The 16,217-nt window shown below is 39.2% G+C and overlaps 1 protein-coding gene across 2 annotated transcripts in view; it reads left to right on the top strand.

Moving 5' to 3' along the window:
- Window positions 1-7,083: 7,083 nt before the first annotated feature.
- Window positions 7,084-16,217, top strand: part of PRKACB (protein kinase cAMP-activated catalytic subunit beta) — a 111,298-nt gene continuing 102,164 nt past the window's right edge. The window contains exon 1 of one of the 2 annotated variants that reach the window (XM_028511483.1): window positions 7,084-7,427. In XM_028511483.1, coding sequence (XP_028367284.1) covers window positions 7,382-7,427 — 46 coding nt within the window. In that variant the 5' untranslated portion in view covers window positions 7,084-7,381. The remainder of the gene's footprint in view (window positions 7,428-16,217) is intronic. The other variant, XM_036026343.1, reaches the window with a different exon arrangement.

Genomic DNA, 16,217 nt, shown 5'->3' on the forward strand with positions numbered 1-16,217 from the left:
TTGTGGGTGGTCGCACTTAAAAGCGGCATGTGAAACAGTGTCCAACCTGCAGCCTGCAAACCACATGCAGCCCAGGATGGCTATGAATTTGGCCCAATACAAGTCATAAATCTACTTAAACCGTGAGTTTTTTTGTGATTACATGTCATAATGTATTTAATGTATGGTCCAAGACAATTCTTCTTCCAGTGTGGCCCAGAGATGCCAAAAGTTTGGACGCCCCTGTTTTATAAAGTACTAGAAAATATAAGCATATTATTTCCAAAGCAGCTACCACTGGTACAATTTTCTTTGCTACATAGTGCTGAATGTTCTTAGATAAAATATAATTTAGAATGGGACTCAAAGTCTTTTCTTTGTATGACTTTCTCCTTACTGTATCTGCTTTTGTAGGAAAACAAGATACAGGTTTACCTTTGTACTTCTCGAGGTTGTGGCAAAGATAGCATTGCCCCATGCCAACCTCAGCCTCCAATCATTTAAGAATAACTAAACAGTTAAGGAAATATTCACCCCTTTTAGAATGTAAAACAAAATTCTTGAAACATAAACAATGAATTCTCACAGAGAACTCTTTTCAATGAATAAAAAAGTAACTTGGATATAACTACAACTAAATTATTGTGAATGTTAACTGATTAAAAACTAGTTATAAATCTGTACAAGGGTGGACCTCCTACCTCCAAAACCAAAATTACCTCCTGGAGGGTGGGCTTTGTGTAGTGTACAGACTCCCCCACTATGTGAGTGTTGTAGGAACTCATCTGTATCAGTGAACTAGCTGGCATTCTTGTGAGAAGTTGTGTTTGGCTTCAGTGATTTTTTGGAAGACTCAATGCTTTTGCCCATTTCATGATGGGTGATTTGTGAGTGCACCTGCCCAGAACTATGGTGTTCAGCAGTTTTTGACCAAAAATGGCTTGACTCCCATGCCCCACCCTCCCTATTCACCTGATTTTGCCCATTAGTGACATTTTTTGTTTCCCCAGATGAAAAAAAGGCCTCAAAGAGAAATGTTTTGCTGATGTGGAAGAGGTGAAGCCAAAAAAATGGCAGAAGCACTAAAAGACATCAAAATCAATGAGTTCAAAAACTGTTTTGAGCAGCAGAAAAAGTCTCGATAGGTGTGTATTGCATCAAATGGAGAGCACTTTAAGGTGACTAAAGTTTAAACATGTAAAAATAAATAATTTTTTTATAAATAAATTCCGTTTGGGGGGGCACCCCCTTGTACTGTTAAAGTACAATTTTCCTTGATAAGAGTAGCAGTGGAAGCTACTATAAGAAACAAACAAATAATATAAGAAAAAATAATAAGATATTTCCAATTATTGATCATGTTTTTCTTTATTAACAATTAATTTGCTTTTTTAACCAATAAGAAAGCTAAATTGAGAGAGAAAGGGAGACACTTTTAAAGCTGAATTTTTTGCTTATTAATTTTTCAGAATGTAGTTTTGATGTATCTAACTCTGTAATCACTGTTAACTGTCTCCTTTGCAAATTAATGGTTTATTAAACAGATGGCTGCCCTTTTATTAGAGACCTAGAATTCAAAATTATATTAAGGATCAAATTATGCATTAACTGCTCTTGTATTATTAAAGCTGGTTTCTAAAAAGGCATACATTTTAAAACTCACCCCAATGAGGGCATTGTAAGAATTCCAGGATTCTAGAGAGGTATCTTCTAGAATAAAGTATATCAAAAAGATATCTTTAATTTGGTGTATATATATGATTTAATGCTATTTATTGAAGTTTCTATGTATGCTGGGCAAAATGTCACAACCACAACACAAAACTAAATGTGCTTTAAAAGAGATGACCCTGTTGCAACACTGGTGCATGCTGACACAGAATCTTACAACGAACTTCCCCAAGTAGTGAACTCATTGTGCATGTGCCTTTTCAAGTCAATGGGATTTCAAATGCAGAGAAAGCAATTTACCACAGAGTCAACAGGTTTCTTCTGATCAGCATGATGGTTAAAGGTCAGACTTTGGAGGCCAACTATCTAGGTTCAAATCTAGCTCCCATCAAATGCCGTATTTTGCCATGTATAACGCACACCCATGTTTTTGGCCCAAACTTTTAGGAAAAAACTCTTTCATTTTAATATTTCTAATTCCAATTTTTATTTAATTTAGAAACAAAACCAATTATCATATGCCAGGGTATTATTTTGCATACAGATATCATTATTGTTTTCTAGAGTTACACTTTTAACACATAAGCATAAATAAAATAAAAACATTTATATAGGTACGGAATTAGTATACCCATGTATAATGTGCATCCTTATTTTTCCCTCAAAAATTTGGGCAAAAAAGTATGTATTATATATGGCAAAATATGGTAGCTGTGTAACCTGGGCTAAGTTGCTTAACTTCTCTGTGTCTCAGTTTGCTTGTAAGTAAAATGTAGATAGTAAAGCAACATATAGAGTTCTTGAGTTACTATTTTTATAGTACTTAAAATATAGTATACATAATATAAACACTTGTTAAACTCATTTAACAGAATTGGTAGTAAAAAATAGCAGGAAGAGCTTACTGATACACTTCTATTATTACCATTCTGTCTTTGTCAGTAATGAAAAAGACTTTTTAAAAATTTTAAGGGGGATCCATGATGGCAGAGAAGTAGGTGGAAGGTACACTAACCTCCTCCCAGGACCAATATGGAATTACAATTAAATTATAGACGAATCATCCTGAACAACCAACTGAACATTAGCTGGAGAGAAGCCCTATAACCAAAGACAGAGAGAAGAAACCACATCACCACAGTGAGACTAATAGGAAGTGTGGAGGCAGGAGAGGGCTGGCTGGGTTCCCATGGGAATTTCAGGCAGCTGAAATTCTGGTGGGATAGTTCAGTGGCTGGCCAGGTGTACCCCTCAGAAGTGTAGGGTCTCAACCCCAAGCTGGGCCCCACAGGGTAGAATACCAGAACTGAGAAAGGAATCCAAATAACATCTGGTTGAGAAAAGCAGCAGGGTGTTTTCTCATCAGGGAGAGTTGGCTCGAGATGCAAAGAGCCTCTTCAAGGGCCAATGCACAAAATTTTGTTTGCAGCCACTTACCCTGGGCTCTGGCAGAGGTAGGGCAGAGTGGACTAGAGGCAAGTTAGTTAAGTCTGGGGAGAGAATTGAAGGGTCAGCTGCCAGAATCCCTGTGCTGAGTCATTCCCCATATTGCAGGAGCCATCTTTCTCAGGCAGAGCACTGCTCTCCAAATGTCATGGGCCTGACAGGAAGCAATAGCCCCACCAGCAGGAATCCTTATCACCCACTCTGTGGAGCTTACACCTGGAGAAGTAGAGCTGGAGGCTATTTCAATGACAAGCCAAGCATAAAGCCAGACCAAGGCTGATCTCTGGGAGCTCTGAGACTTTAGCTGACCCTACCCCACAGGGCCCAGTGCTGGCAATAGCCTTAATGAGCAACTTGGTCCTCTCACCACACACTCAAGTCCAGTAGAAGGAGCCACATGCAGTGGATTACTGATAGCTCAAACAGGTTGCCCAGAGCCAGTCACAGGCAGCATCTGTCTTAGATCTGTACTACAGTCTGTGCAGATCTACCCAATACATAGAAACAAACACAAAGATGCAGCCAAAATGGGAAGACAAGTAACAGATCCCAAATGAAAGAACAAGAGAGTTCTCCAGGAGAACTAAATGAAAGGGAGGTAAGCAATTTATCACATACAGACTTTAGAATAATGATTATAACAACACTCAACAGCATGAAAAGACAATAGAAACCATAAAAAAGAACCAGCCAGAAATAAGGAATGCAATATCTGAAATAAATAATATACTGGAAGGAATAAACAGTAGGTTAGATTAAGCAGAAGATCAAATCACTGATTTGGAAGACAAGGTAGAAAAAAACACTCAAGCAAAGCAGCAAAAATAAAAAAAAATTTTAAAATGAAGAGTTTAAGAAACCTTTGGGACAACATGAAGCATAACAGCATCCATATACCCACATTATGGGAACACCAGAAGGAGAAGAGAATGAACAAGCGATCAAGAACCTTTCTGAAGAAATAATGACCAAAAATTCCCTATCCTGGAGAAGGAAAAAAGTCACACAAGACCAGGAAGCATAGAGTCCCAAACAAGATGAATCCAAAGAAGCCCACACCCAGATACATTATAATTAAAATGATAAAGGCTAAAGACAGGGAGAGAATCTTAAAAGCTGCCAGAGAAAAGCAGTTAGTTACCCACAAGGGAGACTGTCATCTCATTTTTCAACAGAAACACTTCAGGCCATAAGGGTTTGGCATGGAAATATTCAAGGTGATGAAAAGCAAGGACTTACAACCAAAGCTGCCTCACCCAAATGGAGGCTATCATTTAAAATTGAAGGAGAAATAAAAAGCTCTCAGACAAGACAGGTATGTCTGTTTTTACCTCTTACTGAAGATAGTACTATAAGTCCTAGCCATAGCAATCAGAAAAGAAGAGGTAAAAGGTATCCAAATTGGAAAGAAGTAAAACTGTCTTTATTTGCAGATGATATGATACTATACATACAGAACCCTAAATATTCCACCAAGAAACTATTAGAACTGATAGATAAATTCAGTAAAGTAGCAGGATACAAAATGGATATCCAGAATCAGTTGCATTTTTATATGCCAATAATGAACTATTAGAAAAGGTGTTGGGAAAATTGGACAGATACATGCAGAAAAAATGAAACTAGACCACACACAAGAATAAATTCAAAAGGGATTAAAGACTTAAATGTTAGACCCAAAACCATAAAATTCCTAGAAGAAAATATAGGCAGTAAAATCTCAGATATTACTCGTAGCAATATTATTTCTAATATATCTCCTCAGGCAAGAAAAACAAAAGAAAAACATTACAAATTGGACTATATTAAACCAAACGGTTTTTGCACAGCAAAGGAAACTACTAATAAAATAGTCAACCCACTGAATGGAAGAACACATTCATCAATGTATCTGCTGTGGGGTTAATATCCAAAATTTATAAAGAACTTATAAAACTCAACACCAAAAAACCAGACGACCCATTTAAAATATGGGCAAAGGACCTAAATAGACACTTCTCCAAAGAGGACATACAGATGGCCAATAGACATATGAAAAGATGCTCAATGCCACTAATCATCAGAGAAATGCAAATTAAAACCATGAGATGTTGCCTCACATGAGTCATAGTGGTGATCATCAATAAATCAACAAACAAGTGCTGGCGAGGATGTGGAGAAAGGGGAACCCTTTTGTACTGCTGGTGGACTGCAGACTGGTACAACCACTGTGGAAAGCAGTATGGAGATACCTCAAAAAATTAAAAATGGAACTGCCTTATAACCTAGCCATTCCACCTCTGGGAATTTATCTGAAGAAACCTGAAACAACACTAATTCAAAAGAACATAAATAGCCCTACGTTCATTACAGCCTTATTTATAATCAACAAAACATGGAAGCAGCCCAAGTGTCCACCAGCAGATGAGTGGATAAAACAACTGTGGGACATTTACATAATGGAATACTATCAGCAATAAAAAAAGAAGATAATTTTACTCTCTGCAATAGCATGAATGGATCTGGACAACATTTTGCTAAGTGAAACAAGCCAGTCAGAGAAAGGCAAATGCCATATTATTTCTCTCATATGTGGAATCTATTGAACAAACTGAACTAACAAGTAAAATAGAGACAGACTCATAGATAGAGAGCTGGCTGACAGTTCTAGTACAGGGTTAGGGGTGGACAGACAGAGCAAAAAGGAAAAAGGACTCATGGATGTGGGCAGCAGTGTGATATTTGACAGGGGCAGTTATAAGGGGGATAAATGGTAATAGACAAAATACAACGAAAAAGTTGACATATTTCCTCGATTTACTTTCAAGTCACCAGGTATCCATTAAACACCTACTGCCTTGGGGACACAACATAATTTATGTGGTCTCTGTTCCTCGAGTAGTTAGTCTTTTTCTTTCTTCCCTTTTTTTAAAAAAAAAATTTAATTATGTATTTTTAGAGAGAGAGAACGGGAGGGAAAAAGAAAGGGAGAGAGAAACATCATGTGTCAGAGAAACATTGATGGATAGGTTGTCTCAAACATACGCTCCAACCAAAAAGCCGCAACCTATACTTGAGCCCTGATAGATTCCAACCAGAGACCTTTGGCTTTTAGGGATGATGCTCAACCATCGGAATCATGCTGGTCAGGGCGGGAAGTTATCTTTTTTACACTAAAGAGAAAATAAATGCTCAAAGTGCACAGTTCAAACAAACTTGCAACCAAAAATTAAGCTAGTGCCACAGAAATTACCTGTCAAGTAAAGCTGTTCGCAAATTTAAGTTCTCTAAGATGTATATTAATACAAACGCAACTACCAATTGGGAATGCGTTTATTTTGACATCTACACAGAAAACTGCTACATACAACGCAGGACATCAATAGGCATTCTGGAGAAATTGTACATTTTTTCCTTTGTCACCGCCTCAGATGTCTTACAAAACCTGTGACAAGGATCCGCGAAGCCAGGGCGAATGAAAACTTGCACTGGAGACATGAACTGACTCGTGTCTAAGAACTGGGAGGACAACGTGGTGGACTCAGCGAATACCTGCATCTGCGAGGCGAAGAGAAGCGCCGGATCACGATTATGAACGAGATTGTTTCCGCAGCTGCAGAGGCGGGAACCAGGGACGTCACCTCGAAACTGACCTACCCCACGGTGCGGTTATCTCTGGCAGAGGCTGTGGGCAGAAGGCGGCCTTTGGCGGGGGGTGGGGAGGAGCAACCGTGATGCGGGGCACAAAGCAACCCAAGTTCCTGCAAGGCTTCCTATGGCGCCGCTTCAGGGCATTGAAGACTCCAGGCTCTCGGGTCGTGCAGCCGGACACCAGCTCAGACGACAACATCCGGCTCGTCGGGCCCCGGACCACCCAGTCCAGCCTCCCCGGGTCCAGCTCCGCTGGGTCGACCCACCGCGGCCGGCTAGCCGCGTCCCGGGCCTGTGCGTCACTTCCGGTACACGCGCCCGCCGGCGGAGAGGGACCGGGCCGGGCCGGCGCGCGCCGCTGCTCTGGGGCGCGCAGGAGGGCGGGGCGGGGGAAGGGGGAGTGTCTGCTTGCGGCCACCGGTCGGTCCTTCGGCTGCTACCGCCGCTATCTGTGCCGCCGCCCGGGCTGGGGAGTTTGGGGAAGCTCCGCGCTCAGAACCAGCCCAGTGTTCCCGCTGGTACTCAGGGTATCAGCTCCTGGAGGACTCACCGCCCTGACCTGTGCTGAAGCGGGAGTTGCTTCTGCCTGTGGAGCGGCGGGGACAGCCCCAGCCCCCATTCCCCTTCCTGACCCCTTCTTTCTACTGCCCCAGTCATGGGGAACGCGGCAACCGCCAAGAAAGGCAGCGAGGTGGAGAGCGGTAAGTCAAGGGCCGGGACTGGGGACCCTCGGGACAGGCCGGCGCGGTGCGCTGAGCGCCCCCCTGGGTTGGTGCCTCGAGGCCGCCGGCATGGTCCAGGCCTCGCAGCCAGGATCGGGAGTTGCTTGAGGGGGCTTTAGCGACCAGCTACTTTCCTGGTCTACCTTCCTCCCCCCAGGCGTGAGGGCTGGCCGGGAAGGGCCACATGTAAAGAGGAGGGAGCGAAGTGGTCCCTGCGACCCTCTTCTCAGTAGAGAGAGGGGGGACTCACTCATTCTGAAACATTTCCCCAGATATGGTTCGAATAAAGAAGTACCTTGTACCATCCCGGCCCTCGCTTTCCCCGCCCCCCACCCCTTCTTTGGGAGCCACAGGTAGTGCTTTGGGCAGAATTGGCTCTTTTCCCTCCATCACTATTGCAACCCAACCTTATCACCTGGCTCTCGTAGGTGACGTTAATCCTGAATGTGAAACGATGTTTTAAAGATCCTCCCTCTTCAGAATAGGAATGGGAAATATGATAAAACTAAACTGGCAACTTTGTCAACTAGAGGGAAAAAAATGCAGTGCAGGCTTGTTTTTCTTCGGGCATTCAAGAATCTGCTACAACTTAAAGGTCACTGGGAGTTGAAGAGCTTCCAGAATACTGTGGATTTCTTCTGAGATCTGAAAGTGCAGAAGGCCACACTTTATATCAAACAGCAAAAAACAAAATGAAAAAAAAAAAACCATGGAAATGGAATTTTTGTACGGCTATACAGATACACAGTGGGAGTAAAAAAAAATAATTTTCCTGCCACCTTCTAAGTTCTCCTAACTGGGCTAATAAATTCACTTGAGACAGATCAACAGGAGAAAATCTCCAGGCTTTTTACTGATGTAGATTTGCAGGTACCATAACATATGAAACCTGAAGACACATCGGGCAGTTGAGGTTTATATGCCATTTTAGATAAAGAAGTGGGCAGAGATCTTGGATTTTAAAGGGAAAGTAGGCAGTTTACGGGTAGATGAAAAGAGCAAACGTGGTAAACAAATTCTTTCTGGGCCACCCAGAAACAGTGGGACATAGAGGGAAGTCTAACAAACAGGCTTTGCTACATTTCTCCCTGTCTGACACTTTTAGTTTATATTAGGATGCTAAGGTGATGCTCTTTTCCAGTGAGCGAGTTTTTGTATCTGAATTCCTTCAGTCAGGTAAAGTAGGAGGGTGAAACTTTCTCTCTGAGTCTTTTTTTCTTTATAACCAGCTTAAAATGTGCCTATATCCCAAAAGGCACATTTTGGAGTGGCAAAACTTTGGTCCCTCTCAATATATAGTAAGTATATCAGGATTATTGTGTAAAAAAATTTATTTGCCTTTGTTGGGTTCAGCTCAGATTTTAAAATTCAGAATGACCAAGTAACAAATCATATTTGTTATATCATGAGGAGTAAATCACATCTTAGCACCTGAGGGAATGCCCGATAATTTATTCAAGTTTGTGTAAACAGTATCTTTTAATGTTTCTATGTTTGTAACATGTTTAAGGCTAACTTTGTAATTTAGCATGAAAGAAATAGTTTTTTCTTTTTTTTTTTGGTATCGATAAAGCAAAATTGATTTGGGAAGATTTAGTCATTCATTTTGTTCAAATAATGAGATTAGATTACATGGTGTATGTTTCACTAATAAGGGGTTGGGGATAATTTTCAGGAGCTCCAGAAAAGTTGGATGTACAATCATACGAATTATCAATGAACACACTTTAGTATGTGATATGGGGATTTTAAAAAGCCATTGTAGAGGTAGAACTTTCATTATCTTTTTTCAATTGTACAAATGCAGAAACTAACTGTACTATATTATAAAATATAAAGAATGTAGAAAGTGTTGAGTCAATTGTGCCTGATGAGTTGTCATTTTCCCTTTTAATTTAAAGCTGTGTAAATTTAAGCTAAATCGTGTTAATTGTATTACAAAAAGTGTGATTGGTAATTGAGTCATATCAGTGATTTTTATCAGCAAGTGCTGGCCTGTACAGTGTTCATATTGATAGCAGACCCTTCTGTGACCTGTATACAGTAGCCTCACCTTATTGACAGTTGCTTTTTGTCAGTTACCCACGGTCAACCGCATCCCAAAAATATTAAGTAGGAAATTTCAAAAAAAAAAAGAAAAACAGTTGATAAGTGTTAAATTTGTCCTATTCTGAGTAGCATGGTGGAATTTTGCACCATCCCACCCAGAACACGAACCATTCCTCTTGTTCAGCGCACTCACTGGGAGTGGCCATCTTGGATATCAGGTTTACTGTTGTGATGCCACAGTACTTGTCTTCAAGTAACCCGTATAGCAGCCTAAAGCTGTGTCACAATACGTAGATCATTCCCCTCACTTCATCTCATCACATAGGCAGTGTACCATCTCATGGTATCACAAGAAGGGTGCATGTAGTATAATAAGATACTTTGAGAGACGGACCACATTCACCAAACTTTTATTACAGCATATTGTTGTTATTTTTATTTCATTATTAGTTACTGTTAATCATTATGCCTACTTTATCCATTAAACTTTATCATAGGTATGTATGTACAGGAAAAAATGGTATATATAGGGTTCAGTGCTACCCACAGTTTTGGGTACCCACTGGGGGTCTTGAGAATGTATACCGCATGGATAGGGGAAACCACTGTATTTCTGTCATTAAGTGACCAAATCAATTCTCCCCTAGATGGTAATAATCTGAAGCTCATAGCTATGGGATAATGTTGGATATTTGCAGAAAACCTAAGAGAAAAAATGTTTACCTAAATATTTTTAAATTGTTCCAGTGAATAACTTATTTCCTAAGATAACTATTAGTGATATCTTGGTACTTATGTTTGCCAGCTTTTTATGTAAGTTTATTAATGGAAACCAAATGTCATTTTAGTACTTTGAATAAATTCTGTGAGGTGATAATAGAAAATATTAAATAGTTGTCCCATAGTTGTCCCTATGAGACAACTATTTGAAATACAACAGGTTGATCTGTCATTTTTATTTGGGGCAGTGTTATCAGGTGCGTGTTGCTGCTGTTCTACTGTAGTGAACAAAGCCGTGTTATTGATATATATTGATATATTGAAAAGTTAATGAGAGAACTTGACCAATTATATGTTTGTGTTCTTTTAATTACTCTTGAAAATATATACCTTTCAAAATTTGAATGTACTTATTTAAACTTAAGTGGATACATAAAAGCATAAAGTTTTAGGAATGTAAGTGATCTCAGAGATCAGCCTATGTAATCATTCCATTTCAAAGCCAAAGAGCCTTACCTCTGAAGAAGCTGGAGTTGAGAACCTACTATTAGTGATATCGGAGTGAGGAATTGTCCTGACTCCATTCTGCATCACTAAATAATCAATTAATACGAGGTCTGTCCAAAAGGTATCCAGCCATGCAATATGAAAAATAGAGACATTTATTAAAGAAGATACAAGATACAAGAAATATTGTACATAGGACAATATGCCTCAGCCACCTTCAACATAGGTACCTTGTGATCTCACACAGTTCCCCCGGTCACCCTCAGCTGCCTCATTTTATTTTCCTGAATCTCATTGACAGTTTGAAAGCTCTTCCTTTTTAAAACTTTTTAAAGTTTTGGGAAAAGCCAGAGTCACAGGGTGCCAAATCTGGGCTTTAGGGTGCTAAATCACCTGAGTGATTTGATGTTTTGCCAAAAAATCCTGCACGAGATGTGATGCATAGGTGGGTGCGTTGTCATGATGAAGCTGCCAATCACCAGTTGCCCATTGCCCATAGCTGTGGCCTTCTGAATCATCGCAGAGGAATGTTCATACTTAACACAAAATTTGATGCAGATTCGTTACTTTACTTACTCAGTTATTTTGAATTGGGATGGCCACACAATACACATGCTCACTAAACTGGATCTTCTTCCCCTCTCCCCACTGACTAGTACAGTGAAGTCATCATTGTTCACACACACATTCCAGTCCACTCTCCTTGGCTGCCAGGTTACATCAGTGTCGTGCAAACGTTCTCTTTATATTAACAATGGCTGGACTTTTTCCAGACAGACCTCATACATATATTTTCAAAATGTCTACCAGGTATATTAGTTTCATTTGGGCATCCTGTGAGTAAAAGCTCAAGAAATTTTCTATCTAGTGTTAAGACTGAATATGAACATATAAAAGTTAACTGAAAAGCAATATATGATAGGTGCTAACCTCATAGAGAGTGAAGTTAGACCTCTGAAAACTACCGATAGGAAAATGTTTGATTTTAAAAACTGATATTAAAATATCAGGTTGATTGAGATTTGAGGTTTGATTTGGACTATGTTTCATATAGGTGACTCTGGAGCTTAATTTTTAAAAGTATTCCAGAAGACGAAACTGGGCATAAAAATATCTGAGAACAGTCTTGGTTATCTCAACAACCTGGTGCCTATATCGTATTCTGTTGAAATTTACTCCTCTGCTATTAAAATTAAACATTTTTTGGAGTACGACTTAAAAGCTGGAGAGATTCCATTCTCATCTCTACAATTTCAGGAGATGACATTAAGTTAGGCACCTGTGTACTGTAGTGAACTAGAAATTTGTATTGATATGTCTTAAAACTTAAAGAATAACTCTTATCATTACATGTTTGTCTTTTGTATTTTTAAAAAATTACTCTTGAAAATAAATATATGCATTTCAAATTTTAAATGTAGTTGTTTAAACTTCATCTAATATGGAAAAACATTAACATTAAAAAGCAAAGGGTCAAGTCAAGGAACATGTATAAAGGACCCATGGACAAAGACAAGGCAGGGGGAGGATTAAATGTGGGAGGTAGGGGTGGGTAAGGCAGGGGAGAGTAATGGGGGACAAATGGGGACAACTGTAATTGAACAGCAATAAAGAAATTTTTAAAGATATAAGTGAGTATATAATTTTCTGAGAAGTTTTAAGCTCTTGTCATTCAAAATTGTTTTGATTATCCAGTCTCTTTTTCATTTAGCCACAGTCACCAACATAAAAAAGACGTGCCACTTATTTTAACCTGTTTGTGTTTTTGTTAGTTTGTTTATTTCATTAAAAAAAAAATTATACCCCACAGTTTGCCTGTATGGCTTTATATTGCACTCTCATGACAAAGGTGTTAAGGTCTGTGGGTGAAGTGTTGGTAGAGATTTGGATGTAAATCCTCCTCCTGTGATTACAAGTGGTAGAGCACACTGTGTAACCTAGTGTTTACATAATGATCTTTGAATGTTTTCCAGAGTATCTCTCTGTCTTAAGAACTTAAAGAGAATAGAAATTAATCAGTGTCACCAGTAGACTAGGTTCAAACAAAATGCAAGTTTCATAACAACTACATTTTTAATTGATTCTGGAGGGATGGGAAGGAAGTAAGAAAGAGGGAGAATACATGGATTGGTCAGTCACCTTTGGCATGCTCCCCAACTGGGGACCAAAGCCGAAACTCTGGCATGTTCCCTGACTGGGAAGCAACCTTTCCGTTTGCAGGACAACTCCCATCCAACTAAGCCACACCAGCCAGGGTATAACAACTACATTTTTTTGAAGGCTTACTGTACACCAGGTTCTCTAAGTGTGGTGCATGAATAATTTCAGTTGATCTTTTTAATCCTATGAAGTAGTTTATTTATTTTTTTTATTTTATAGTTGAAGAAATGGAGGGTCAGAGAGCCTAAATGACATGCTTAAAGTTGCAGGTCTAGTAAGTCACGGTGCAGCACTTGAACCTAGGCAGCTGAGCCCCAGACCCTGAAATCCTAGATACTGTGCCAGACCGCTGGGTTCCCTGGTGGAAAAGCTGGCCCTGAGACACACAGCTTAGATTTTACGTTGTTTCAGTTCATCATCAATTATAGAAATTTTGGTTGTTTCAGTGGTGCCTGTTTTTGGATATATTAAATTAGAGTTGTTTTTTCCTTGTAGCATTCTCTAGATTCAACTTTTTTATCTGTACAATGAGGACAAAGAATTAAATTACCTTGAAAGTCTTTTCAGATTCAATATGCTATAATTTCAAATTAAGCCAGGTAAAATTAATTTTATATACTGAGTATATTTAGTACTATTTGTATTTAATTATTTTTTTTTGGTAAATGTATGCCTTTCCCTCCTGTTAAATACCCAATGAAAAAATTAGTATTTGAACTTGTATTGCTGTTTTTTAAGTATTTAGAAACTTGGTTTTTGCCATAGTTGAGAATAGCACTATTTGACTGACTTTCTGCTGTGATGGAAGTGGTCCTATCTGTGTTGTATAATGTGGCAGACACTCAGCAGCATGTAGCTATGGAGCACTTGAAATGTGACCAGGGTGACTGAGGAACTGAATTTTTAACTTATAGGTGGTTATTAGTATTTGGTATGTTGGACAGCACAGATGTAGAACACAGCTGTCTTTACATAAAATAAAAATGCCAATGCATCATTCCATCATTTTGGGGGATTTGTGGGTCCTTGTAAGTGTAGTGTAGATCAACAAAAATCTGGATTTGTATTTCCTTGTACTAGGAATTGACTTATTTCTTCAGCATTTTCTCTGAATAAGCATTTATAAGCTTAGTGAACAAATTATTATAGTTTAGTAATTTGTAAAGTTAATTATAGAATTACCTTTTGGGCTTTACTAGAATTAAAATTTTATAGCTTTTAATACTGAATCTCAGTGAATATATTTTTATTGAAAATTTTTGTAGATTTAAATGTTGATTAGGAACAAAGTGATCTCATAGCTTACTCATATCTTTAAACTTTTCAATTATAGACTTTTTTAAAAATGAAAATGAGTAGCAGGTATTTGTTCTAATTCACTGGATTAACAGAAGCATTTAGGAATAGTCTTCCTTGGGTTGCAAAATAAGAAAAAGAATAAAAAAGTCAAAACAAACAGCAGTGCAATTTCAATAATAAGTACATATTATCTCATCCAGTTTTGTAATTCATTTTGTGCATATTATCTACTTTATAAAGTTATTTTCTGTTCAGGATCCATTTTTCTTGTTCTCCTGGTCAGTGACCTCCACTTAGATATAAAAGATTTTGGTTTTTCACTGCCAGCAGCAGGGTGACTGGAGGCATGAAAGCCAGCTTAGGGAAGAAGCCAGCCCTGACTGAGTGGCAAAAGCTGCACATGAAAAGATCCTAGGTGAGACAGGGTACCTATTCAGATCCTGTCAGTCAGGAGTGGACCATAAACCATTCTGATATCCCATTGAATTAATAAAATAAAACAATTAGTGTAACTTATGAAATTATATACCTAGGTGATAATAAATGTTAGTACACATATGAGATCAGATTTCCTCGGGGGAAATAAATCTTGTTTTTAATGAAAAAATTATGTTAAATAGAAAAATATGGAATTTATGGGAGGTAAATATACCCGAGTCAATATATAATTTTGAGTATTTTGTCTTAATTTTAAAAATAATTCCTTCAAGAGTATCCTATATGGTTCTTTTCTTTGTCCATCTATTATTTATTCTACATAGTTGAGCTTCTAATATAACAGCTGTTACAGTGCTTTCATAGAAGTTCAGTGGGGGAACCTATTGGAAGTATGGTCATTTATACTGGGGTGGGGAGGGGAGGGTTCAAAATGACTTCAAAGAGGAGGTGAGCCCTGAATAAGAGCATTAAAAATGGTAAACGTTCAATAGCAGGACTGATGACAGGAGAAACGTGTTCTGAGTAGAGGGGGCACAGAGTGAGCAATGATGCAGAGGAGTGAAACAGCATGGCATCTTCAGGAAAAAGAAGTAAGCTGCCCATTAGGACGAAATGTTAGAGGATAGGGTCAGTGGTAGGGAAGAGGGGAGACTGTATGATAAAAGGTGAGACCAAAGATATGGACAGAGGCTGTGTAATGGAGTTCATCCCATAGACTGCAGGTGGCAAACACAAGGCCTGCGGGCCGAATCTGGCCCTCTACCTTGTTTTATCCCACCCAGCACCTTGTTTCTATCCGGTGGCAGCGCCAAGCTCCTTGCCCCTAGTTAAGGAGTAGTTACATTTATACAGTCCTAAAATTACATTCGACCCTTTGAAGGCAACCACGAGACTGATGTGGCCCCCAATGAAAATGAGTTTGACACCCTTGCCATAGACATTAGGGAGCTATTAGAGTCTTTGAAATAAGGGAGAGACATAAAATTTGGCTTTAGAGGGATTGCTTTGGTGGTAATGTGAAGATGAGTCACCATGGAAGGAGGTGTGTGGAGGCAGGAAGATTAATTAGCAGACTTTCTTACTCACAGGAGGGGCTTTCAGGGACTAAGTCAAGGTGTTAGAGGTAAGGATCTAAAATGTGGGAAATTTGGAAGAGTAAAGTGAGCAGACTGTACTTAACTGATAGCGTGTGGGGAGTTAGGAAAAGAAGGAATTAGAAATAGCTCCCAAGTTTTTAGCTTCTGTATCTTGGTGGGTGGATTGTGATTCCAATAGTGAAGTCAGAAATGAATATATCGGGAAGAGCAGATTTGGGGGGGGCATACTGAACTCAGGGTGCCGATGGCATTTTTGAGAAATTATATCTTATTGGTTATTTAAATTTTTAAAATTTTTTTTATTTATTTTGTTTTTAGCGGGGAAGGGAGGCAGACAGAGAGGGAGAGACACCAATGTGTACTTGCCTCTCGTGCATTTCTTCTGAGGACCTGGCCCGCAACCCAGGCATGTGCCCTGACTGGGAATTGAACTGGTGACCCTTTGGTTCACAGGCTGACACTCAGTTTACTGAGCCACACCCGCTAGGGTTGATTGTGG

Source organism: Phyllostomus discolor, chromosome 5 (genome assembly GCF_004126475.2).
Source record: "Phyllostomus discolor isolate MPI-MPIP mPhyDis1 chromosome 5, mPhyDis1.pri.v3, whole genome shotgun sequence".
Taxonomy (NCBI): domain Eukaryota; kingdom Metazoa; phylum Chordata; class Mammalia; order Chiroptera; family Phyllostomidae; genus Phyllostomus; species Phyllostomus discolor.